General features: G+C 41.4%; 2 protein-coding genes across 2 annotated transcripts; one reads left to right on the forward strand and one right to left on the reverse strand.

Annotated features, from left to right (window-relative positions):
- Positions 1–211: 211 nt before the first annotated feature.
- Positions 212–1,885, reverse strand: atg101 (autophagy related 101). The gene is made up of 2 exons (XM_028594764.1): positions 1,132–1,885; positions 212–1,034 (listed from the first exon to the last, which is right to left on the reverse strand). The coding sequence occupies exons 1-2, from the start codon at positions 1,381–1,383 to the stop codon at positions 630–632; spliced, it is 657 nt and encodes a 218-aa protein (XP_028450565.1). The 5' UTR covers positions 1,384–1,885; the 3' UTR covers positions 212–629.
- On the forward strand, positions 1,745–24,691 carry c2cd2 (C2 calcium dependent domain containing 2). Its single transcript, XM_028594763.1, has 13 exons — positions 1,745–2,797; positions 3,500–3,595; positions 5,369–5,488; positions 8,545–8,646; positions 8,945–9,061; positions 12,546–12,654; positions 16,110–16,218; positions 16,362–16,426; positions 16,537–16,652; positions 16,779–16,947; positions 17,920–18,161; positions 18,617–18,884; positions 22,894–24,691. Exons 1-13 carry the CDS (start codon positions 2,516–2,518, stop codon positions 23,112–23,114), a joined length of 2,016 nt encoding a protein of 671 aa, XP_028450564.1. The 5' UTR covers positions 1,745–2,515; the 3' UTR covers positions 23,115–24,691.
- Positions 24,692–24,958: the final 267 nt, after the last annotated feature.

The following is a 24,958-nucleotide window of genomic DNA, read 5'->3' on the forward strand; positions in this document are numbered from 1 at the left end:
AAGGTCACACTCCATGAAATTGTGTGCAGAGAGGAAGTTTTCACATAGATGAGGAAATCTGCTCGCAAACTCAGCCCTATCTTTTGCATGAAAAAAATGATAGAATCCAGTTTGGGGAGTTTCTCTTTGCCAGCAGTTTTCATCTCAAAGGTTGGGCTAGGTTTACAAAATCAATCTTAAGTTTGAAAGAGCTACGATTGTTGACTTTAAGTATCATCAGTTACAGTGAACAACATTTATTGTCAAAGATTAACAATAATTTACAGATCTGACATTATCAGCAAAACAACTTTTGAAAAAGAATGTCACCGACATATAGTTTGCTACTGTGTTAAATTTGCATTTCTAGATGGAGGAAGGTGAAGATAATTTGGAAAGAGAAAGCTTGCAAAAAAACTAAATGTCTTTTAAATCGACATGACATAATCAAGATTCTTAAGGTACAAGCAATACCGAAACCACAGCAGAGACATCAAAAACAAATGACGCATTAGGTGTTTACACTAACACTGCCTCATTGTAGCAGCAGTAGAGCTGTCAAAATGTGTTTCTGATCATAAAAAGAGTTGTCAGGCAAGACTATAGATACATGTATGGACAAAATCTGTTTTGTCTGTCTTGGAGCATCCTCACAGTGCCAGGGTGTCTTTAATCAGCCGTCTCATTGTTGTGCTTACAGAGGTGCCCAGAGTGTCTGTGATCTGGTATGTGATTTTGTACAGGTAGGGCTGGACATCTTTGAGACTGGTGTCGAAAACATTGTCCACTTCAGACTGGGTGGGCATCTTTGGCAGGTATTCGTGGCGGTTTATGACCTCGACGACATTGATCACCTTCTCGCCCAGCTTCTCGCCCACTTTCTCCCTGCAGATCTGCCTCTCCTGCTCGTTGGCCAGGTTGACAACGTTTACCTTGATGCTCCACACTTCCCAGGGAATACACTCGTCAGAAAAAGGCCAACGAGACTTCTTCTTCTGGTAGAACTCCAGGGAGATTTGGCCCATGCCATCGCTGCCAGTGATGCTCAAAGCATCCTGGAACCAAAACATGTAATAAAAAGGTCAAATTATAGGCACGCCGCACTAGCATTGACGTTACAGTCGACAATCACACGTCGAAAGCACTAATTACCTTGAATTCAGACACAGCTCTCCGGATCCCTCTGTCCAGCTCCTCCGAGGACACCCTGACAAAGGTGAAATCGATGAAGTCACAGTCGATGTCGAGTGTGCCCACGGTACCTATGGAGTAGGTGCCCTCCTTTTTGTAGTGAAATTTCCCGGAACTGCGATGCAGTAAAATGGTGTGCAGCAAAGCCAGCATAGCTTCTTCAACCTGCCTCGCCTCCACTGTTACTTCAAGAACTTCTGAGCGGCAATTCATAGCGAAATTATAGTTATATTTCCATTTACAGGCGACGATTCGAGTGGGGTGACGATGGCTGCTATGTCCCAGCTCGATCCCGATAGCTTTGTTTACCTATACGGATGGGCGGGGCCTAGCCCACACAGACTTACACAGTGTAACGCAGTATATTAAAATACAAAACAGTAGTTTTCATAAAGGCTAATCTATCTCCAAATTTAACGTGTGCGAAGTGAGCACGGGGACATTGTAAAAAGAGCTAGCTAGCTAGCTAAGTGTTTGCTACAAACGGGACAGGAGGAAGATATAGTAATGATGACAGCAGGACAATCTACGGCAAGTCGCGAGGTTCATAACACTGTTTTGGAGTCGTTTTTTCTTAACTGCGTCTTTTTAATGGAACTTAATATAACGCAAAACCGCATTCCTGATTGCGACAAATTTCCTAAATACATCACCTTGGCCTCAGTTAGCTATTTGCGCAGTTTTTTTGGAAGATAACCAGACAACAACAGACTCTAGCAAACTGTCGCTGTGCATTCTGGGACTTACTGTTTGTGCCACATGAACGTTTAGAACGACAACTTTGTACAGTCAAACCGTCAGACTGAGCCGCAAAGCAAGTCAAGTAGCCGCAAGAACTGCACTCTCTTCGCTTTCAGGATGTTTTCCCGGGTCTCTTATTCAATATCTGGATACCGTCCGGTGGACCTTAACCGCAGACTTTGGAAATAATTCCTATTTGGGAAACTTCGGCGGCTCCAAAGCTAATAAAGAATAGTTAGTTAAGCGAACCGTGGCGAAGATTAGCTAACTAAGCTAACAACCATATTCAGTGACAGGAAGAGAGTGCGCTTTTCTGCAGGTTTATTTGAACCCAGAGACTACTTTCAGCTCTTTAACAATGCTCTAGGTCTCTATAACCAGCTTGCGTAGTTTGGGACATCTATATGGCTTTAAAAAGCTACTATGGAGTACTGCAACGCGGATCACAATAAGTATAATTTGTTTTGGGGGTTGAGATCAGTGCTGTTATCAGTTGTGGGAGATTGCTTTCGCCGTTCCCTGACTAAACGCATACTATGAGGTTGCCAGGGTATTTCTCAGAGGAGGTGTGTTAAGCTGTGATCGTCGTTTTCATTTGCAAAGGATGTCCGACTTTGAGAGTTCCAGTTCATATTTTGGTCTGGAGGATCCGCAGTGGCTATGCATGGTCACACTTTTCTTCGCATCCCTGGTTACTCTAATACTGTATTTCGTACAGTATTTCCAAAAGGGGCGTGTATTAAGTAGGCAGACAGCAGCAGAGGACAATGCGGCGAAGGAGGAAGCCGCGGCTCTGCTGGGATGGGCGCTGTCACTAAAAAGCTGGAAAAGCCAGTGGAGAGGAGCTTGGTGCAGGGCTTTGAATGACCAATCAAGGAAGCGTGGGGTAAGTCTCATGATCACCAAGCCACCACTCTACTCTGTGGCAGGCAGGTGACTCCAATAAAGAAAGTGCAGCTTGTCATAGGATGTGACTTGAAGAAATCATCCCATTTATGCTCTCCTATAGATAGCCTTTAAAGTCCCAGCCATTTCAATCTAATGTCACCCCATCTCTAGTCATTTCACTTTCTTTTTTTTTTCACGGTTGACATCAACAGTCTCACTCTATTCTGCCTTCTCTTTAATGCACTCTCAGCAATGTAAACCACTGAACCATCTAGGACTGGGCAATATATCGATATTATATCGATATTGTCTTAAATTTAGGATATTGTAACATGACTTTTCCTTTTTTCCTGAATTGACCAATTGTCGTTCTAGCTGTTTTATAATGTGCCTTTACACACTTAATCAATATATTGACACTATTGATGATTATTTATCTAAAATCTCCTTGTGAAAGCACCGGTTGTCAACCCTACAATATCGGCATCGAGGTAATTGGTCAAGAATATCGTGATATTTGATTTTCTACATATCGCTCAGCCCTAGAACCATCTATTCCTAGGTATTATCAAGTCAGAACACATGCATTGATGTTGTCATGAATATGATGAATTACAGCCCAGATTATTTCTCATTTATTGTGAGTTGTGCAATAGACGTTTGCTGTTGTTTTTAATGGGTCCATCCTCTTCCTCACCAGAGTCCTGTTCTGTTGACATTTGAAGAGGACGATCTTGAGACATCTGAGCTCATGGTCAGCCAAGTGTCCAGCTTTCAGAAGTCTGCCAGAAACAAGGTACACTGACCATAAAGTCTTGTAGTAATACAGAAAAGTACTTTTTATCTGGATCAATTATACTTCTGTTGAGTGCGGTGCTGTGTCCTCCTCCTCCTCCCAGCCACTGATCAATAAGAGATTTTGTTTCTCATGGCAGCTTCAGCATTCATCTGGGTTATAGCAGCAGCCACTTATAGACTTCTAATTCCCTTGTTGTCATTCTATTCAAATCAATTTCCCCTTCTCTAATTCAGTGGAGAGGGAGCTACTCTACGACCAGAGCTGCATTTTAGCCTGCAGTAGACAAGGGCTGACTCATCAACTCGCCAACTTTGGTACAGACATTTCCCCCATTAATTTAGATTTGGCAAATTAATCTGCTAAGCATTTTTTCATGTGTTCACATGCTCATTTAAGAAATAAAAGAGACACTTTGAATGAATATCTCTGCTTTAAAAAGGCTATGAAACACTTTTTTATTTTATTATTTTTTTATGATCATATGGTCATACAGATTATGTGCCAACCTGCTGCGGACTGTGTGTAAACTGCCACCGGAGGGCTTTTATTTTTTTGAGAGAGAGGTCAGATAGGGCCAAATTGCGTGCTGTGTTGCTGGCCTAGTTGGCTTTGCACTACTCCCAATGCAAACTCAGCATTTTCTTTGTGATCATCATGATATGGAGCAAAATACCAGGTGCTTTGTAGTTGAATGCGGGGAGTTTAATGAACAGAGGCTTATTTTTACCCACACGCTGTGTATGTATGTGTGTGTGTGTGTATGTATGTATGTTTGTTTGTGCATGTGCTCTAAGAAGCTTACACTGAGGAGGAACAGGCAGACAGGAATACACCAGCACCTATGTTTATCCTTAGGTTTCCCCTTACAGTGATGTAATACCCAAGTAGATACACAGACACACCCATCCTCCACTGAAATCTGAATGAATGAATACAAATTTTCAAATTTCAAGTTGAGGACACTTTACAATTGTGTGGTAATTTCTTCTGTTACAGAACTTTACTCTGTTACCGTTGCAGTAAAAGTGATTTATTGCGCGCTAGATGTTTGAATCGGCTGATAATGCCTTTGGAAGCTAGTACAGATGTTCTTCCTTTTTCACAGTTAGGGTTATTGTGAACTTCATCTAAGGCAGATGTTTGGCTTCTGGATCAGTTTAGGCAAAAGTCAGTGTTTTGAACAAATCTCACTGGTTTGTGCAATGTGTTTCTTGCGTGAGACCCTACACACACACAGCACCTGACAGTTTAGTACAAATTCTAGTTTCCCTCCCTATTTGCTTTCATATTTCATGGTATAACTACATGTTAGTCACATGCAAATGCTGTCACCGCTCCAGCTCCAGCATTCTCAGTATATTTATATAACACTAATTAGAGATGGTCCGATACCATTTTTTGCTTCCCAGATACCGATTCCGATACCTAAACTTGTGTATCGCCCGATACCGAGTACCGATCCGATACCAGTGTGTCATATGTTTTATTATGTTTACTATCCCTGTATGGATGTGATATGATTTCTATCTTTGTGAAACATGAACAAACACAAACAATGAATGTCGTAGAACTTTCTTTTATTCTCCAGTTTGACAGTCAGTTATAACGGAAGAACATAAATAAACTACTTTAACGTAGATTTTCTTCAGGGCTTGATTACGTGGTATCGGATCGGTGCAGAAACTCCAGTACTTCCCGATACCGATACCAGCGTTTTAGGCAGTATCGGAGCATCTCTAACACTAATGCCTCACTTTGTCTTCCCAACAGGCCGCTTGCTGCAGTGTTGTTGGGGAGAAGCTTCAGTTCTCTCTCAGTGCATCATCGGCAGCCATGGCTACAGCGGATCCTTGTAAATACACAGTCTGTATAGCTCCACTGGAGCTGCAGGTAAATGCTCTTTAGTTGGTCCTAGGGCATCTATTAACGTTGTGAGTACTTGGTAAACAATCCTCATTGTGGTTTAGTTTAATGGGAAATTATATTGAACATGATGTGCTGCCCAGCTTTGGCTCACTGCGGGCAGGAGTCTTAGATTAAATGGTTTGGGGTATCTCTCTGTGCTTGGCAAATGTCCCGGAGACCTCATTAAAATCACTGTCAGGTGCACTTTCCAGTGAGGCTGGCCCACTTTGTCTACATTCACAGGACCTTTACAGGATTAATGAAACTCTGAAGTTACAACACAAATGACTAATGCCTGTCTAGTTCTTCCCTGGAAAATGCAGCAATTTATTTTATTTATCATTCCCAAATCTGCCTGGGCACATTTTTCAGTAAAATATTACTATGGCTGACTCACTGTCTGTCCTAACACTCTTCATTCATCAGACTCAAGTGCAGTATTCAAATGGAGTAAGTCAAAGGTGATGTGTTGGGATATGTAATGGTTAGTGTGCATTATGCCGTGGTACGCTTTCATCCTGTGCTTAGTGTCAGTGTTAAATCTTCAACAAAGTATGGATTCAAGTGACTATAAAAGCTAATCCAATTGTATTACGGCTATTTTTAAACCAATAAGGTGCTTGTCACCCCTGCTAAACTCATTGTGCCAGAAATACAACCTGAGTGGGTGAGAGACACAAAAGCTAAAGTCCGGATTAGAATCGGGGCGATTTGTTTTGGTTGTGGATTAGTTGTTGTGGCAGGAACATAAAGGAAACCTCTTGTCTCCTTTTTACTCTTTAATTGTTTCAGCTTAGTCTGGAAAAGTCAGAGAGCCTTTTTACATGTCTCCATCCATCCACTGGAACATTTGTTAGCTTTTGACTGAGATCGATGCTAGAACGGTCCTGGATTGTCATGTTGCGGGGTGCGGGGATATGATGACCAGAAGCCCCGGGCATTTACAGTACATGGACACAATAATACACCCCGTGCACTGCGATGTGCTGCTGAGTGTACTTTGCCTTTTAACACACTACTGCACCACATGGCCTGTTGCATGTGACGAGGGACACTCATGTGACATGCACTAGCAACACAGTTACACATCCTGTTGTATGACTACACAACAGGCAGTGATATTCAACTATTTGAATGGTTATATATTTAACAAGCTACTTCTTGGCTATTTCTGTAGATGGAGTTGTATTATTATGCTAACATACTATAGCCTTCCAGTTGACGCTGTTTGTTTGAACTGATCCGGGTCCTATCAATGCAGCCTGTGATTGTTCTTCTGGATCCATCTAAGCATTCTCATCGCTATGTGATGAGGCCTTTGTTTGGCATCACAGAGGCGGCTGTTCAGTCTTCCACTGGAATCCAGGCATGCTGGGACAGGATGGCCCAGTCTGTTTTCTGTTTCCCTCTTTTCTCTCTTCGTCTTTCACTTTGTCAGATGAGCTAGCTGTTGACGTACACCTTGCTGACCTTCTGTACTTAACCTTTTTCTTTTTTCTTTTTTTTTTGTTTGTCAGGCTGACAAGCGATGCTAGAGAGCGTATGGTGTTGACCAGTGTTGTTTTTGAGATTGAAAATGGAGATGCGTCATTTATATCATTAATATTTATTTATATTTGTTTTATTCTACTGATTAAGAATACAGAACATGATTTTAAGAGAAAGTATACAGTTCCATCAGTATCCAAGATAATAACCACTAGGGCTGTGCAATTATTGCACAGTATCCAAGATAATAACACGATAATAACCACTAGCACAGCTCTAGTGCATACGATTTTGGCCTCTAATGATCACAAAAACAGCGTAATTGAGAAAAACAATTATTTTGCACATTATGTTTTGCAGATAAACTCTTATTTTTTCCTGTGTTCGGAATGGAAAAAAATATATTATGGGTAATTTCACAGTTCAAGGGGGTTTCACTGTCTATTTGTTTAACTGTTTCACTGTTTTTTTTAGTTCAATGCAACTTCTTTTCAAAAGTCAATAAGTAATTGTGTTAAATAATCATGATTTCAAGAAATTTTTTTTCTTCATAATCGAGCAGCCCTATTTGCCTAGGAACACCAATTCCTACAGTCACAAAATCTTCTACGCTCAAAAATCATACATCACCAATTTTCTCACGTCAAACTAGGGTTGGGCCATATGTAAAAAAATGTCCAACCGGCCACCGTCAGCCCAACAACTGACCATTTCCCAACTCTGCCGTTGCTGGCTACTGGGTTTGTGCTACTGGGTTAGCTTGCTGAATGAGAGTCTGTCCCTGAGTAGTATCGCATCGCCAGACCTCCACACTCAGTTAGCGCACCTCCAGTTGCATGCTAAAATGACAAAATTAGCCCCATTATTTTTTCCCCAGTGATGTACACCAATTACCGATAGCAGATCTAGTCGTCCAGTCGCCCAAACCTACATCAGGTTGTACAAATGAGTGCCATTGCAAACTAGAATCCTATCCAGAATTAATTGGCAGAATATTGTATTCAAGATATGACAAAGTGTCCGCAAGTGACAATTTAACCCTTGCTTAATGGTTTGATATTTGGACATTTGAGTCATCAAACAACATAACCACAGCAACAGACTGATTTATTTTCAAGTGAGGAGCCAGAAGCCTACAGGATCATAATTGTTAAAGCAGTTAGAGTTACCCCATTTACTTGGTTTAAGTAAATGGGGTGTCCTTCTTTTGTGTCTTAGGACGCTTTGCTGATCTCATTTTTAATGTTGATTTTATTTTATTGTGTTGTATTTGTATTTTATTTTATGTTGATTTTAGAATTTTTTTTTATGTTACATGTTGTTTGTGTTGTGAAGCAACATATTGTAGCACTATTGCCAAGACAAATTTCCCCTCAGGGACAATAAAGTGCATTCTATTCTATTCTATTCTAAACAACACCCAGAATTTCATTATGTTCCATATGTTGCTTGATATCCAGAGAACCAGTATTGATTTGGTAAATGCCATTTTCATTGAAATATTACTATAGATCTACTTTAAGTGAAGACTTTCTCTCCTCTGTGTTCCTCAGCTCAACCTACAGATGCAGGAAGCTGAAGATGAGGTCAAGGTGAGCTGGGGAGTGTCTCACCTGGACACGGGGGAGCTGCAGGTGACGCCAACCTTCACCCAGGTAATAATTTGATCATGAGATGCGCCTGCTGTCTGTAGAAGTGCTGATACGCCAAAACAAAGTCTGACATAGGGAGAAATTTATTATTTTATTAGAGAGAGAGAGAGAGAGAGGGAGAGGGAGAGAGAGACCGCAGGTTGGAACCAAACCCGCTGTTTTAAGAATTTAAAACTCATTGACAAGATGTTTTTACCTCCACAAAGGAGGATGTGTTATGTACAGTATATGTCTGTTATGTACAGTCAATATGCTTTTTAATATGTAGGATATGTCTGATATCATAATCTCTCTCTGTCAGGACAATGCCAACACTTCCAGTGTAGCAGCCATAAAGGAGCAGTTGAGGCGGCTGTTGTGCGCGACGCGTCCCTCTGTGTTGCTGAGCTGCAGGCCCGCTCAGGCCTCAGAGGTCAAGGTGAGGCATGCCTGATGCATAACCTCTGAAGAACTGCCACACAACAACGCCATGCACACAAGCGTGTCATGCCAGCTCATTGTTTGCAGTGCGCTGCAAATTCAAAAATAGACTTGAAAAAGAATATAATCAATATTTTTTTTTATAGTGACAATGTGACAATATGTAATATATCCACTGTAATAAATCCCAAAATGACCCCAATGCGTCATCAGATATTAATGAAACATGCTAAGTTGAAATACTATCTTTTCTGACAACAATGCTAATGCCAGTATTTTCTCCTTTTGAAATTTCCGTTCCGTGACGGAATTTCTGTTTGTGTTTTGGTCTGTGTGTTGTTATCAACGGCCCAGTTTGACAGGCAGGCCGGGTTGCCAGATATACCTGTAAAAACGTAAACTCAGCGCGCTACAGCTGTAACGGTAGTACAGCCATGAAAGCAGCAAACAAACAAACAGGATCAACGGAGATAGTTACTACCCAACCTAAAAAACCTTGGCGCGTTTCTAACAGTTGCGTGACCAGAGATGTAACAAATCCGTCTGGGTAAATATTGGAGATGTATTTAAAAGATGGAGACAGTTTAGAGCCCAAAAGGACGCAAAGTTAGCTAATTTCCTCCTGAACAGGTAAGCATTAGCTTCAGGCTAATTTATCACGGCTACAAGGGACTGGCATTTTATGTCATGTCAACATTCGGGTACTCGCACAAATGTAAAAGATAATGTGAAAGGGGTCGCTGATAGGGATAAGCCTACAGAGAATTATTACCTGAATCTGCAGCTCCACTCGACTTTACGGAGCTTTAGAGCGAGTTTCAGCTTATTGTTTATTTGTCCGACCCACAACTTTACTGTTTTGGTTCACTCTCACCGTTGGCATAGCATCGTTTTCAGCCGAAGCAGTCGGCTGTTTTCAGCATTTAGCAGCTAAAGAGCCAAGAACTGTGTGTTCGCAATTTGTTTCCACACCGCAAAGTAGCTAAAAAATAAATAAAGTTATTGCAGGTTTAATCTATGCTTGTATATCCAAGTCTCTCATGGCAAATAATCAGGACAGGCATTGCTTCATCATTTTGATGGCAATACAGATACTTTTCGAGGGTTATTGCACTTATATTGAACCTACTACTATCGTGTCTCCACAAAAATGTAAAAGATTCATAATTTGAGCATGTGATCATGGTCACTGCATGCCTAAATAAAGCCTGCACGAATGTATAAAGAATTAATTATGCTGCCATGTATCTGCAAAAAGCTTTTTACTGATGTGCTCTCTGCCAACCCCATCACATGATGTAATGTCATGTGTTCCTGACTGGTTAATGTGACATGTGTTAAGTATTATACAGTGGGGGAAATAAGTATTTGACCCCTTGCTGATTTTGCAGGTTTGCCCACTTACAAAGAATGCAAAAATCTACAATTGTAATCATATGTACATTCTAACAGTGAAAGACAGAATCCCAAAGAAAATTCCAGAAAATCACATCATATGAATTTATTAAAATTGATAACCATCTGATGAGGAAAAACAAGTATTTGACCCCCTGGACAAACAGCAAGTATTCTGGCTCCTACAAGCCAGTTAGTCTTTCTTTAAGACACAGCCCCAATCCGAACCAATTATCTACATCAAATACACCTGCCTCACCTCGTTACCTGTATAAAAGACACCTGTCAACACCCAAACAACCAGCATCCAACATCACCACCATGGGTAAGACCAAAGAGTTTTCTACGGACATCAGGGACAAGATTGTTGATCTGCACAAGGCTGGGATGGGCTACAAGAGAATCGGAAAGCAACTTGGAGAGAAAAGATCAACTGTCGGTGCAGTTATCAGGAAATGGAAGAAGCACCACACCACCGCCAACCTCCCTCGGTCGGGGCCTCCACACAAGATCTTACCTCGTGTGGTGTCCCTGATCATGCGAACGGTGAGGAATCATCCCAAAACCACAAGGGGGGAACTGATGAATCAACTGAAGGCAGCTGGGACCACAGTTACAAAAGAAACGGTTGGTAACACACTACGCCGTCATGGATTGAAATCCTGCAGCGCACGCAAGGTCCCCCTGCTCAAGAAGAAACATGTACAGGCCCGCATGAAGTTCGCCATTCACCACCTGGACGACTCAGAAGAGGCCTGGAAGAAGGTGATGTGGTCAGATGAGACCAAAATAGAACTTTTTGGCCTCAACTCAACTCGTCGTGTTTGGAGGGCAAAGAACACAGAGTACAACCCAAAGAACACCATCCCCACCGTCAAGCATGGTGGTGGCAACATCATGCTTTGGGGTGCTTTTCAGCCAAGGGGACGGGACAACTCCATCGTATTGAGGGGAGGATGGACGGGCCATGTATCGTGGAATTCGGACAGACATCTCCTTCCCTCAGTGAGAGAGCTGAAGATGGGTCGAGGATGGGTGTTTCAGCACGACAACGACCCTAAGCACACCGCCAAAGCAACAAAAGAGTGGCTGAAGAAGAAGCACATCAAGGTTCTGGAGTGGCCTAGCCAGTCTCCAGACCTGAATCCGATTGAAAATCTTTGGAGGGAGCTTAAAATTCGAGTTGCCAGGCGACAACCTCGAACCTGAATGATTTGGAGGCTGTCTGCAGGGAGGAGGTGGGCCAACATCCCTGCCGAAATGTGCACAAACCTTGTCACCAACTATAAAAACCGTTTGACATCTGTGCTGGCCAATAATGGCTTTTCTACAAAATATTAACATGTTGTTTGTCCAGGGGGTCAAATACTTGTTTTTCCTCATCAGATGGTTATCAATTTTAATAAATTCATATGATGTGATTTTCTGGAATTTTCTTTGGGATTCTGTCTTTCACTGTTAGAATGTACATATGATTAAAATTGTAGATTTTTGCATTCTTTGTAAGTGGGCAAACCTGCAAAATCAGCAAGGGGTCAAATACTTATTTCCCCCACTGTACATATTGACAAATGTCTAGCAAGTCAGCAGAGCCCAAAGTGATCTCTTGGTGGTCTTCTTTTGTTTGGAATTTTCCCTCATGTGAAATGGAGATAAAAACATCCTGATTGCCCGTTTGAGAAAAAGCAACTAGAAACTGTTCAAAAGTTATCAGTCCTGTGCTAATCATGTTTTCCATCGAGTCCTCCGCTCTTGTGCCAACTATTGTTATATTGTCTTTCTCATAGAGCATATTATGAATACACTGCATATTAAAATGCCTGGGATGCTGAGACAAGCTAGCAGAAGTTTTATTTGGACATTTATCCATTTACAATAAGCATACTGTAGATATCCTCTGAGATCATTGATACAGTTAAACAAACAACAAAAAAGTTTTTTAATCTATGATGTGTTTTTTATGGCATTGTGCCGCTTCTCATTGAAAAAGCTGGGAAATGGGTACTTTGCTTACATTGTTGCTAATAATATTGGTGCCAAAAGATCAACATTGTTGAGTTATTTACTTACTATGGTTTCTCCAATAGGAAGCACGGAACAACATGGCTTCACCCCCGAAACCCCCCCGCGCCCACGACTGGAAGCTGCTGGTGAAGAACATCCGGGTGACACTGAATCAGGAGGAGGATGCTGCAGGTTGGACCCTTGTCTCTTTTAGAGTTCCCCGAGTTTTGATGAAACAGCTGTAGCTAGTGTCACTAGTCTATCCTGAGCTCATAAACTTACCTCAACCCCCTCTGTTTTTGGCCACAGTGGTCAGCTCACATGTGCATCACAGTCATAACTAGGGTTGGGTACCAAAACCCGGTGCTAATGTGGCACCGGTGCCTAAACAACTGGTATCTACTGGACTGAATAGCGAGGCCAAGAGGCCAAGAGGCCTCAGGCAACATTGTAATTACAGTCTGCACATGCTGTGGACACACAGCACTTTGATCAAATGCTAACACGCTGCTGGCTAAATGGTTAAGGATGGAAGCTTGGGGTGCACCGCTTAGGCCCAATTGAACGGAGGAATTATGGTATTCTTAGGTAGCCTGAGTAACTTTAACTGTTGTTCATGTGAAATCTCAAAGATAGCCTGATGCTTTGTTTATAGACTATATGTGGGTGGCTGTTTGACCTATCTATTCCTGTCAATAAAGTATAATAGGGTAAACCCTGTATGGTGCATACACTTGTAGCTGTTATGTATCTTTGTAAGTTGCAAGCACTGCCTGCGCTGCCCTCAGATGCTCCAAAACGGACATAGAGGCAACAGAAGCATCGCTGCACTCTAGTGAACACTACACTTGTCAGCAGGTAACGTTAGCCTACTGTTAGCTAGTAGCTGGATTAAACACAGTTAAAATGTACGACAGTCTGCAGCTGCCATTGTTGGAAAAACAACACAGACTTAAAACTCACTTTAAACTGGTAAAAGCGACCTCTAGCCCACCCAGCCCTTTGCTGCAGGTCGTCCCTCCTCTCTCTCCCCTTTCCTGTCTTCAAGCTATCCTGTCAATTAAAGGCCATACAAAGCCCAAAAAATAATCTTTTAAAAAGAACAACTGGTAAGCATAATGGTGCATTCAAAGTAAAATACCCCTTTCCCATCTAGTGGTTGTTTTTGACGTTTAATAGCAATATACTGGTGAAATAAGTATTCTTATAAGTTATTGTTTTTACATTATTATTAAATCCTTTAATTGGGACCATAGTGCCTTAGCAATAAACAAGCTGTTTTTTTTAAATGTCACCAACTGTCACTTTGTGCGCCTCTTCTTTTTTTATTTCTATTTTCATCGGTATCGGTTCAAGCACTGGCACTGTTTTTAAAAGTGTCACTTTAGCACCAAACGATACTTAACCCTAGTCATAGCTCTGGTTTGTTGTAAACAGTTTGAAGACTAAAAGCAAAAAGACAGGGCCTCTGATGTGATGGTGGCATCATTCAGCATTACTGACGAGTATCAACAGCAGCAGCCAGTATTAACTGGCTTTGCTGATAAGATGGAGCTGATTAGAAATGAATGAGCTGCATGGGTTGCCCGTTTACCGGCCATCTAACCTCCATTCATCAGCTTCCAACGTACTGTACGTTGGAGACGGGCTCGGACATACGTCCCGCGCCCGGAGACAGCTGCGGACTTGTACAGGTCGTGCAGACTGGGAAAGTGGCTCCACGTGTCCAGGACAATGTACGCAACATCATGGCTGCACCACTCTTGGTACAAGGCTGCAGCTTTCCGCAGATGCTGAACGCGTAAAGTATGTCAGAGCCTCCCAGACTGGGAGGAACTGGGACTCCGTTAACTCAGTTGAACATTTCTAAATTAGCATCCCTAGAGGCTGTGTTTGATATACCAAGTTAATAGCCTGCTGGTTCTGTTTCTGTGTTATAGGCAACTGTTGGGACATTTTCCAGCTTCACTTATTTTATCAAGTCAAGCAGATCCTATTCCTTTTAATATTAGGACTTAAAAAGGTCAGATCAGGATGGGATTTAGTCCTATAGTTACTCAGATGTCTCATTCATTCTGTGTTGTATTTAGAGACTTTATTTAACTTGATTTTAAAATATCATATCATGGAGTAACATACATTCTGTTGTAGCTAATCAACATTAAGTTTAATTGTGTTTTTCTTATATGGTCTTGAACTATTTTAGGCACTGTTTCTGCCTGGCCTTTGTTAATTTTGCCAACATACTGTAGCCCAGAGGCTCTCCAGATAATGAGGCAGAGATTTGTTTGCCAGTTGGCTGTCAAAGGTGGTAATCTACTGGTTAAAGCCAGTTTTAATAGTAATACACCCACATTAGTATCGCTACATGGACCTACAAAAAAGTTATGATCAGAGTGAAAACAAAGCACCAGGGTGGTGTCAGACATGAAACTAGAGCACAAGAATATCCTGAGTTATTAGATGCCGTTCAAATCATCGTCCAGTCTTAGACCTTAACATCATCCACAACGACTTTGTTTTGGTAATGTCTCTGTTGAGTCATCCTCTAAATGTGAGTCATCTGTTTTCAAGAGTCCAGACTTCCTCTTTCTGTTTTCTGCCCAACACTTAATATTGTACAGCAGAGACATGACACAGGGTTCAACGCTTCATTATCTGTTTCCGTCTAGGCCTGTCGCAATATACAATAAATCAATTATTCGCTTGATAAATAAAAATGAGCTTGGTCATTTTTCAATGGAAATTATCACGGCCGGAAAAAAAATTCCATTTTATGTTTTGTTTTTGGTTGTGTTTGGTTTTTATTCCAGGTCATTTTCGGTTAACAAAGACTGAGAGTCCATTTTATTCATTGTTTTTGGTTCTTTTGTTCATTTATTGTGGATATTTAAAATGTCTTCCAGTTCCAGTGTTAAATATTCTTTAGAAATAAAAGATGTGATTGGCCTGTGGAATCCGTGGCCAATTCTGATTGGCTTATCAGAAAGGTGAAAGCCTCCAGGGCTGATTCGCTTTAGGGAGAGAACTGATTATTGTTCGGTCTTCCTGAAAGAATTTGCGCTGCGCCACATTAGATAAAAATGGCCTCAGAACGACAGTATTATCGTTTATCGCAATAATTTCCGGGATAATTTATCATCCAGCAAAATTAGTTATCGTGACAGGCCTATTTCCATCCCTTTTTTTAAGTGAAGAACAATTCTACTTAAGAGTTTTGCTGATGTTTGGATTCATTAAGACCGAGTGCTTTCACAGTATTGGAGCTTGACTTGTGGTTAATAAAGGTGAGCCATGAAATGGTGATGAAATAGGCTTCATCACATGTGCTGAGGAGGAGCTCTTAATCAGTACTTTGATTCTCCTCTAACTTTGTGCATAATTCATCAGATACACAGCGAACGCTGGCCCTCCCTCTAGGCCATTAAATTGAAGCAGAGGAAGTGACGAAAGCAAAATGTAATCTTGCAGCAGCACATTGTATGTGCTGTCAAAAGATATTCCAATGAATCTGCAGTTAGATCTTGGATAACCCAGTGTGCGTGTGCGTGTGCGTGTGCGTGTGCGTGTGCGTGTGTGTGTGTGTGTGTGTGTGTGTGTGTGTGTGTGTGTGATGCTGACTGTGTATTTTTTTGCTGTGTTTGTAGGCAGCATGAATCCTATGTGTGCAATGCAGTTGGACGATCCTCCACAGAAGTTTAACACCTCGGTTTTAAAGAACACAACCAATCCTGGTTGGGACCAGCCGTTTATCTTGTAAGTTCTACCATAGAGCACTGCAAACAATCACTGTTTTTGTAAAGATAATGTTTGTTTGACTTTTTTTTTTCTATGCAAACCATCAACATCTGTAGTTCTAGTTTTCCCTGAATAATCTTTCAATGTTGCTGTCTCGCCAGTGAGTTGAATGGACGATCAAAAGAGCTCAATATTCAGTTAATGAATGACGGCCAACCTCAAGAGAGTAAGGAAATGCTTGCTTGCTTTTGATATTTGTGTGTTTTATTGAGAGTTCTTTTGTTCACATGTTTTGGTACTACCAGACTAAAGTAGCTGTGTTTCTCTTTTTTTTAGGTTCATTACTTGGTCGGGTGTCAGTTCCTTTTGATCTTGTAAAGAAGCAGCCCAAAGGACAGCAAACATTTGCACTCATGACCAAAGACGTAGTGACTGGATCACTTACTACTGATGTAAGATCATCAAAATTTGGATATCACGACACGTTTGCCTATATACCAACAGATATAGTTTCATTCTTTTCATCGACGTGAGGTTTTTAATTTGCACTAAGTTAGAATATGAACTGTACCCCACAGTTTACCTACCTGGAGCCCAGTGAGGTGAGGTCCTGGCACCCCCCGACACCAGCCTCCAATAAGAGGGTGGAGATGGACCGTACAGTCATGCCCTGTGGCACGGTGGTCACCACCATCACCGCAGTGAAGAGCAAGCCGGGTCGACCACCCTCTCTTGGACTCAACATAGGTACAGCACCACAAACTCTGAGACTGCACAGCACTGACAAAGATGATTATTATTCAGAGAAGATATGTCCCATAATTGATATACAACCAAGATACAGGACAGTGAGGCTCAGGGTGCTGAGATAATGCTGTGATAATTATCTTAATATTGATTTAATCCATATAATTTGTATGCAAATCCCTGCAAATTGCATTACAATTTTTGTTCTAAACTCTGCAACAATCACATACAACATTTGAAAGATCCTGCTTGGACTTATTAAACACAAACCATGCTAGCAGCGCAGCTCTATGGATGGCAATGTACATATTATACCTGCTAAACATTTGCATGTTAACATTGTCACTGTAAGCATGTTAGCATGTAGCCAAGCACAGCATCACAGAGCGGGAATCTTGTTATTCCAATTTCAATTAAAGTTAGGACCTTACACCTTGGAAACCAAAACAATGCAAACCATAAGATAATATAGTAGTCCGTATGATGCATGTACAGTATCTAAAACTAGATTATACTTACAGTTCAAATACACTGTTAGACCAGTTCCATCCCAGAATAAGTCTAGAGGTGAAAAGGCATGAGAACATGCAATGCAAAAGGTGTACATATGAGTCAAGTGGTGTGTCAATGATCTCTTAGGCTCACATTGCCAGACCAGTATGTTCTGGCTACATTGCTTATGTATTCTGGGATGGGGGAAAAAATGCTCTGGCTTGTTTGAATTTCCTAAACCAATCACAACCGTTGTGGGCACCGCTTAACCCCGGATGCAATTGTGTCCTTGCGAAATTGATAGCGCAGATAGCAGAAGAAAATTATAATTTGTGGGCCACTGCTGAAATTGCAGTCTTTTTTTCTTTTCTTTTTTCAACTCTATAATGCACATTGTCAAATATTAACCATTTATGTTTTGAACTTCCGTCATACCCATGTACTCTAGCAGTCGATTGAGCTAACTTTGTGCTCCCTCAGATCCTGCCCAGAAAGCGGTGGCCAACAAGCCCAAGCTGTCAGAGCGCCGTGTGTCAGAGCAGGCGTCTATGCTGGGGGCCACAGTCAGCAAGGCCTTGTCCTCTTCTGATACTGAGCTGCTGATGCTCAATGGCACGGACCCTGTGGCCGAGGCCGCCATCAGACAACTCCACCAGTCTGCCAAGCAGAAGCTCAAGTCCCCAGTGAAGAAGAGTACCATCATCATCTCCGGCATTGCCAAAGTAAGGATGAGTTCTAGCACCAGAGGATCTCTTCACTGGTGCATCATACTTTAGTTTCACTTTAGTAGAACAGTTTGACTTATTTCAAATACAGGGTAACATACAGCCGAAGACTGGCCAGTCTCTGGTGTTTGCTGTTCAGGAAACCAGCTTTTTAGCTGTTGTATTCACTAACCTCTGGATCAGGACAGAGGGAAGAAACAGATGTTGAAGTACACTTCATGGGCAAGTGATAAAAACTGGGCCTTCTAGTGGAAAAACAGTGACAGTGTTTAATCCCACTGCTACCCCCTCGCCCAAATGACTGAATGGTCCTCAGAGCTGCCAGTGCAAATAGTGGGTCATTCATGATGCCAGAGGAAGTATTTGCATTGACAAATGTAAACGTTTAACCAAAGGAAATTTCACTTTACTAGAAGCTGATTTAAAAAATGAAAATATGCTTAATTTCCCAGACGCCGTTGTCTCAGGATGACGAGCTAGCTCTGATGGCGGGCTACGCTGCAGCGATGGACGCCTCGATGTCTGAGGGCAGCTCCACTCAGGATGTGACCGGGGCACTTGCAACAGGGACCAGTAGTCCTCCAGACATGTCCGAGCCCCAGGAAGGCCCCAGTGGAATGGGCCGGCCTCCAGAGGACTGGGAGAGCCAAACCGGAGAGGAACTAGACCATTCCTCGCTATCCATGTGTGTGTCTGAGGCAAGCTGCAAGAAGAGAAGAGGTGAGCGGTCACTGACTACCTGAAGCCACGAATAACCGTGGACATGGTGACATTGCTGCTCTTTATAGGCGTATTATTCAGGGGTTGATGCACAGACTATATAAGTGAAGCCAGATTGTACTCCAATAGCATTTGTACAATCCATGGTATAGGAACATACTGTAATCTTAATCATAATCATTTGAACCTTATCTTACTTAACTTTTTCTTAACTTTTTGCATTTTATCTATGTTACTTTGTACACATATTGACTCGTTTTTTTTTTTTACTCTTATTTTTGCCTTAAATTTGACTAAAATTAAACTTAACAATTTCCCAGTATAGGTCATGAATCCCGCCCCCTCCATGTAAGCGGATGCAACATGGGCCAAGCTAAAAAGTCAAAGTACACAACAAAATACATTTTTCCTAAAGATGGTTCCTGTCATTTTGCCTAGTTTGTGCTCATTTTTCTGATCAGTTAGTTTTTTTATTTGTTATTCGATGCTATAAAAGTGGGGTGAAACGTCACCATCGACAGCTGTGATTGACTCGCGATCACTACTGCACATAGACTAGAAATCTACGCACCCTAGCAGCAGCAAATTTAATTTGCAGCCAGGGGGGTCTAGGCACTCTCCATTGGCTTGCGAGCTGGAGAAACCAAACTCTGGTCAGGCCAATCACATCATGTATAGAGTCGGTGGGCGGGCTTATGGCTGCTGCTGCTGGGAATAGCGGTCTTCTGGAAGACTGGAGTCAAGCTTTTCTTTGAGAAAAGAACAAAGAACGGCACAGAAATCATTCTTAAAAAAGGAAGATGTGTTTGGAGTTTTGCCGACCAGATACGGCAAAAGTTTAATCTATCAACTAGCTCCACTACCTTCTTCGTTGCTCTGGTTGGTTGTGGTGCTATCCTATTGCGTGCAGAGGGAATTTGAAAGACAACCGTTTATCCCGCCCCTCGGATTGAGCCCTGTCAATGGTGAGCTTGTCAGGCTATACTGCGCAGACTTTGGCTCCAAAATTACAAGATGGCGGCACCCGTATCTGGGGTGTTTTGGCTTCACTTTTGTACAGTGGGAGGAAGTGGAGACGTCGTCGTCCTTTTTTTTTCTTTTTTACAGTCTTTGGTATTATTCCATAAAACAAATGGCCTTAAAGGCAGAACTTGATAAATGGTCTCCATTTGGCTGTTTGCATGGCCGTCTGTTGCTCCTCGGTAATGCAGTCTGTTTTTGTGTTCTTTTCTCTCTCTTTCCTTCCTACTGTTTCAAGCTCTCCTTTTTGAGCTATCATCACTGCCATCTTAGAAGAAAGCAGTGCTAAGCTCACATTATGTCCGGATGAGTAAGTTATTTCATGAGCTACTTGTAGTATCCTTGGTACTCTAGTATGTGTAGTATCTGCTAGCTATCAGTACAGTAGATAACATAGTTTGTCTGCAATGTCAAATTCATTTCCAGGTCATGTAAAATCAGTAAGATTAGATAAATTATTTTAAGATATTAACTTGTTGCAATACGATGTATTGCATATTTGGTACACTGTGGGATCCCTCCACTGGACCTACAGAAGACCCTTCTCATTATTTCAGTCTATAATAAAATTTTATTTAAATATGGATATCAAAATGCATAGTAAAATATCCCACACATAATAGAACGTTATTTGCTGTATAGTATATTGTTCCGCTTTTTTGTTCTGCAGGAATGAATTGTGTATGGAGAATGCTGATGTTGCGTTCTTCATTTGTCTTTAATTAGTTTACATTAGTTTACATTAGGCCTCACGATACAATATCCTCACGATACTTATGTCACGATACAATATTATTGCGATTTTAAAGATATTGCAATATTCTGCGATATATTGCAATTTATTACCTTTTTTCCAACTTCAAATTTTTCCCAATTTCAAATGATGTCCCCCAAAAGAAAACTTATTCAACATCTGTTTTATCTAAAAAGATACATTTCTCTGTTAGCTCATCTCACTTAAATTTTATTGCTGCAAAATGGGATTGTCAAGCAGACAAACTGACCAACACATATACTGTATAATAAAAGATCGATACTTGCCGTCTGTGTATCGATACAGTATTGCCACAGAAAACATTGCGATACTATGCTGTATCGATATTTTTTTTCCCCCTCCCCTAATTTACATGGTGTGTATTGTTTCATATCAAACTAATCCACAGATATTTGCAAATGTGCTGAAGGGAAGGAATGATGCTTGCAGTTAAGGTCGGACTAATTGGCTGCAGCTCTCTGTGTTAGCTGGTGATTCAAGTGATTACAGTTTTTCAAAGTCTAATTGGTAACACTTTACTTGGCAGTACCGACATAACCATGACATGACACTGTCATAACTATGACATGACACTGTCATGAATGTGTCATAAACCTTATAAACAAGTCATAAACGTTTATGACTTCTGTCATTATGTGTCATTCGGTTTTTGTCATGACAAGTTGACATTGTTTGGCTTGTCTTGATTATGACAACTTGACATTAATCAAAGTGATATTACCAGAAGTTGTCTGGTCATGACAACTTGACATTAAATTTGTCTTGATTATGACACTTTGACATTAATCAAAGTGTCATTACCAGAAGTTGTCTTTGTAATGACAAGTTGACATTAACCAGGATGACATTACCAGAGGATGTCTTTGTCATGACAACTTGACATAAACAGAAATTCACCTCTTTTTGTATTCATGACATTTTGACCTAATGATTATTATAATTAGATGTGCAAGATTAGAGACCAATTCTAGCACTTTTTCATATAGATGTCTGACAGGAAATTTTACAAAACTGGGTGTCATGACACTGTTATGACAGTGTAACTAATAAATATTTTGACCTCAAGTAGTGGTACCAATTGTATTTGTCATTAAGATATCATTGATAAGACTTGCTGTCATGACAACATTATGACAGTGTAACAAAAACATTCTTTGACCTCAAGTAAAGTGGTAACATTTTTATTTGTCATTAAGATATCATAGTTATTTGTTACACTGTCATAATGTTGTCATGACAGCAAGTCTTATCTATGATATCTTAATGACAAATACAATTGGTACCACTTTACTTGAGGTCAAAATATGTATTAGTTACACTGTCATAATGTTGTCATGACAGCAAGTCTTAACAATGATATCTTAATGACAAATACAATTGGTACCACTACTTGAGGTCAAAATATTTATTAGTTACACTGTCATAACAGTGTCATGACACCCAGTTTTGTGAAATTTCCTGCCAGACATCTATCTGAAAAAGTGCTAGAATTGGTCTCTAATCTTGCACATCTAATTATAATAATCATAAGGTCAAAATGTCATGAATACAAAAAGAGGTGAATTTCTGTTTATGTCAAGTTGTCATGACAAAGACATCCTCTGGTAATGTCATCCTGGTTAATGTCAACTTGTCATGACCAAGACTTCTGGTAATGACACTGTGTAATGTCAAAGTGTCATAATCAAGACAAATTTAATGTCAAGTTGTCATGACCAAGACAACTTCTGGTAATATCACTTTGATTAATGTCAAGTTGTCATAATAAAGACAAGCCAAACAATGTCAACTTGTCATGACAAAAACCGAATGACACTTAATGACAGAAGTCATAAACGTTTATGACTTGTTTATAGGGTTTATGACACATTCATGACAGTGTCATGTCATAGTTATGACAGTGTCATGTCATGGTTATGTCGGTACTGTCAAGTAAAGTGTTACCGTCTAATTTTGACTATCCAGTTATTAACAGAGCTCTTTTACAGAGAAAAGACTAGTAGTCAAAGGGGAATAAAAAGAACATTTTTCTCGTCTCGTCCATGCCAGATTTGATCACCATTAAAAAAACAAAATCCACAATTTCCAACTAACACAAATTCCCTGCCCCGCTGCTTCAGCTGTCTACAAATTGCTGCTACTTCAGTTACTAAAAATTAATATTGTACTCGCCCAAAGACTTACTTGAATATTTCCTGTGCCTCTCCACTACAGGCAGCTTCCTCCAGAAGGGTGCCAAGCTCTTCTTCCGGCGGCGGCACCAGCGCAAGGACCCGGGGATGAGCCAGTCGCACAATGACCTGGTTTACCTGGAGTCTCCGGCCGCCGTGGAGCGGGCCAGTCGAACGGCCACGCTTAGCCGCATGCTCACCCGCAAGAGTAAGAATAAGAGCAAAGCTAACGGCTCTACCTCCATGGGGGAGCCACATGCGTGACCCCCCCCCCCCCCCCTCTCCCTTCTCACCTTAGTCCCTCCTACAACAACTACCATCACCACCACAAAACTTACACTGGCAAACTTCCTGGCTAACTTCCTCCCCTGAATGTCCGACCTGCGTCTTTAGGGAGTCCTGCATTGTAGATGGGGAATCATCTTTTACTGCCGTTTCCTGCTTCCTATAAGAAGCAGATATTCCACCAACAGCAAGTTGCCCAGTGTGTGCATGTGTGAATGAAAGTCTATTGACACTTCCAAGAATATTATTTTGCATGTACCTTTTTTATCTAATTTTATGCAACATTTTAAAATATTTAAGTGCTTTTGTGGCCTTGTTACAGACCGAAGGGACTGGCGTGCCTCACTGACTCTGATACCTCTTTCACACCAATGACCCCCGGGGCGGACCAGGGTTTTCTGACCCATGTTCAGCCCTTCTTTTGTCAATTCAAACCAAGCCAGTCAACAGGGGTTGGTCCTTGTTCATGATATTTCAGATACGACCCAGACGATGCACACCAAATAGTCCAGGTGCTGGAAATGGGCGGGGCGGTTTACACTCGAATAGTGCGTTCCATTTGTACTCGGAAGTCGGATTTTCTGAGGTCAAAGTCAGAAATCCCCTGACCTCGGTTTTCCGAGCTTGGAACTCGGACAACCACAGAGTACCCCGAGCAAAAAATCCAACGAGGCCGCTCCGTGCATCAGCAGCAGTGAAAGCTGTATGAACATACAGTTATTAGCACATCTGTCTTATTTGTGTCTCACTAAATCGGTCGTACACACACTGTCCTGTCCATCTGTGGACATGTTGTTAAGCTGTTTGTATGCACAAAAAAACAGCGTAATGCGTTGTTATCAACTGGCATTACTAACAATGGCTAACCTGGCTAGAGCTAATGAAAACAATGAAAATCTGACCTGTAAATGGGACGCATTCAACTCTGCTGTGACATCATTCCCAGCTTCGGCTTCCTGAGTTCCGAGGTAAATGGAACGCACTCTTATTCGGTGAACGGCTAATGTTGTCACGTACTCTAGTCCAGCTATACACCACCAGAACCAGTGCAAGAGAGACAGTGCTGTGGATGGGGGAATTCAGATAAAACAACCCCCCCCCCCCCAATTTCCAACCATTGATATAATTTGTCCCGTCCCAGCTGTTAGCGACCCTGGTCGTGTGCAGTCGATGGACGCGGGTTAACCCTTTCAAACCCAAAGTCAGCCGTGGTGGAGCCCTCTGTGTGAAAGGGGTGTGAGGGTGAAGAGTAAACTCTCCCTGTTGCAATCTGCGAACTTCCTCCAGCGGACCAACAGGACCAAAGATGAAGAGAAGGGTGGTATTTGTATGATTTGCACAATTTTAGTATCTATATTTAAAGTGCAATGACAGGAGCTACTCTTGTTGTAGAGATTTGTGGTAAAAAAAAAAAAAGAGAAGAAAAACATTCACAGAGGGAGATGATCACAACCGGTAACCCGAATACTTTTTGACACTAAAGCTATGAAATAGGGTATTTATATCACTTCATTTAAAACCCTTGTAATTTTATTGAACATTAAACAAGGTTGGGTTTTTTTTTTTTTTTGGGGGGCTTTTCTGCCTTTAATTTTCGATAGGACAGCTAGGTGAGAAAGGAGAGAGAGAGAGGGAGAAGACATGCAGGAAATCTTCACAGGTCAGACTCAAACCCTGGACCTCTGCATCGAGGCATAAGCCTCTCAGTACATGTGCGCCTGCTCTACCACTGAACCAACCCCAGCCACTTGAACATTAAACAAGTTTAAAACCGCTATATGTAATGCGTGAAAGCTGGAGAACAAAGCTATTTGCAAAATTGT

Source organism: Perca flavescens, chromosome 13, assembly GCF_004354835.1.
Source record: "Perca flavescens isolate YP-PL-M2 chromosome 13, PFLA_1.0, whole genome shotgun sequence".
NCBI classification, from domain to species: domain Eukaryota; kingdom Metazoa; phylum Chordata; class Actinopteri; order Perciformes; family Percidae; genus Perca; species Perca flavescens.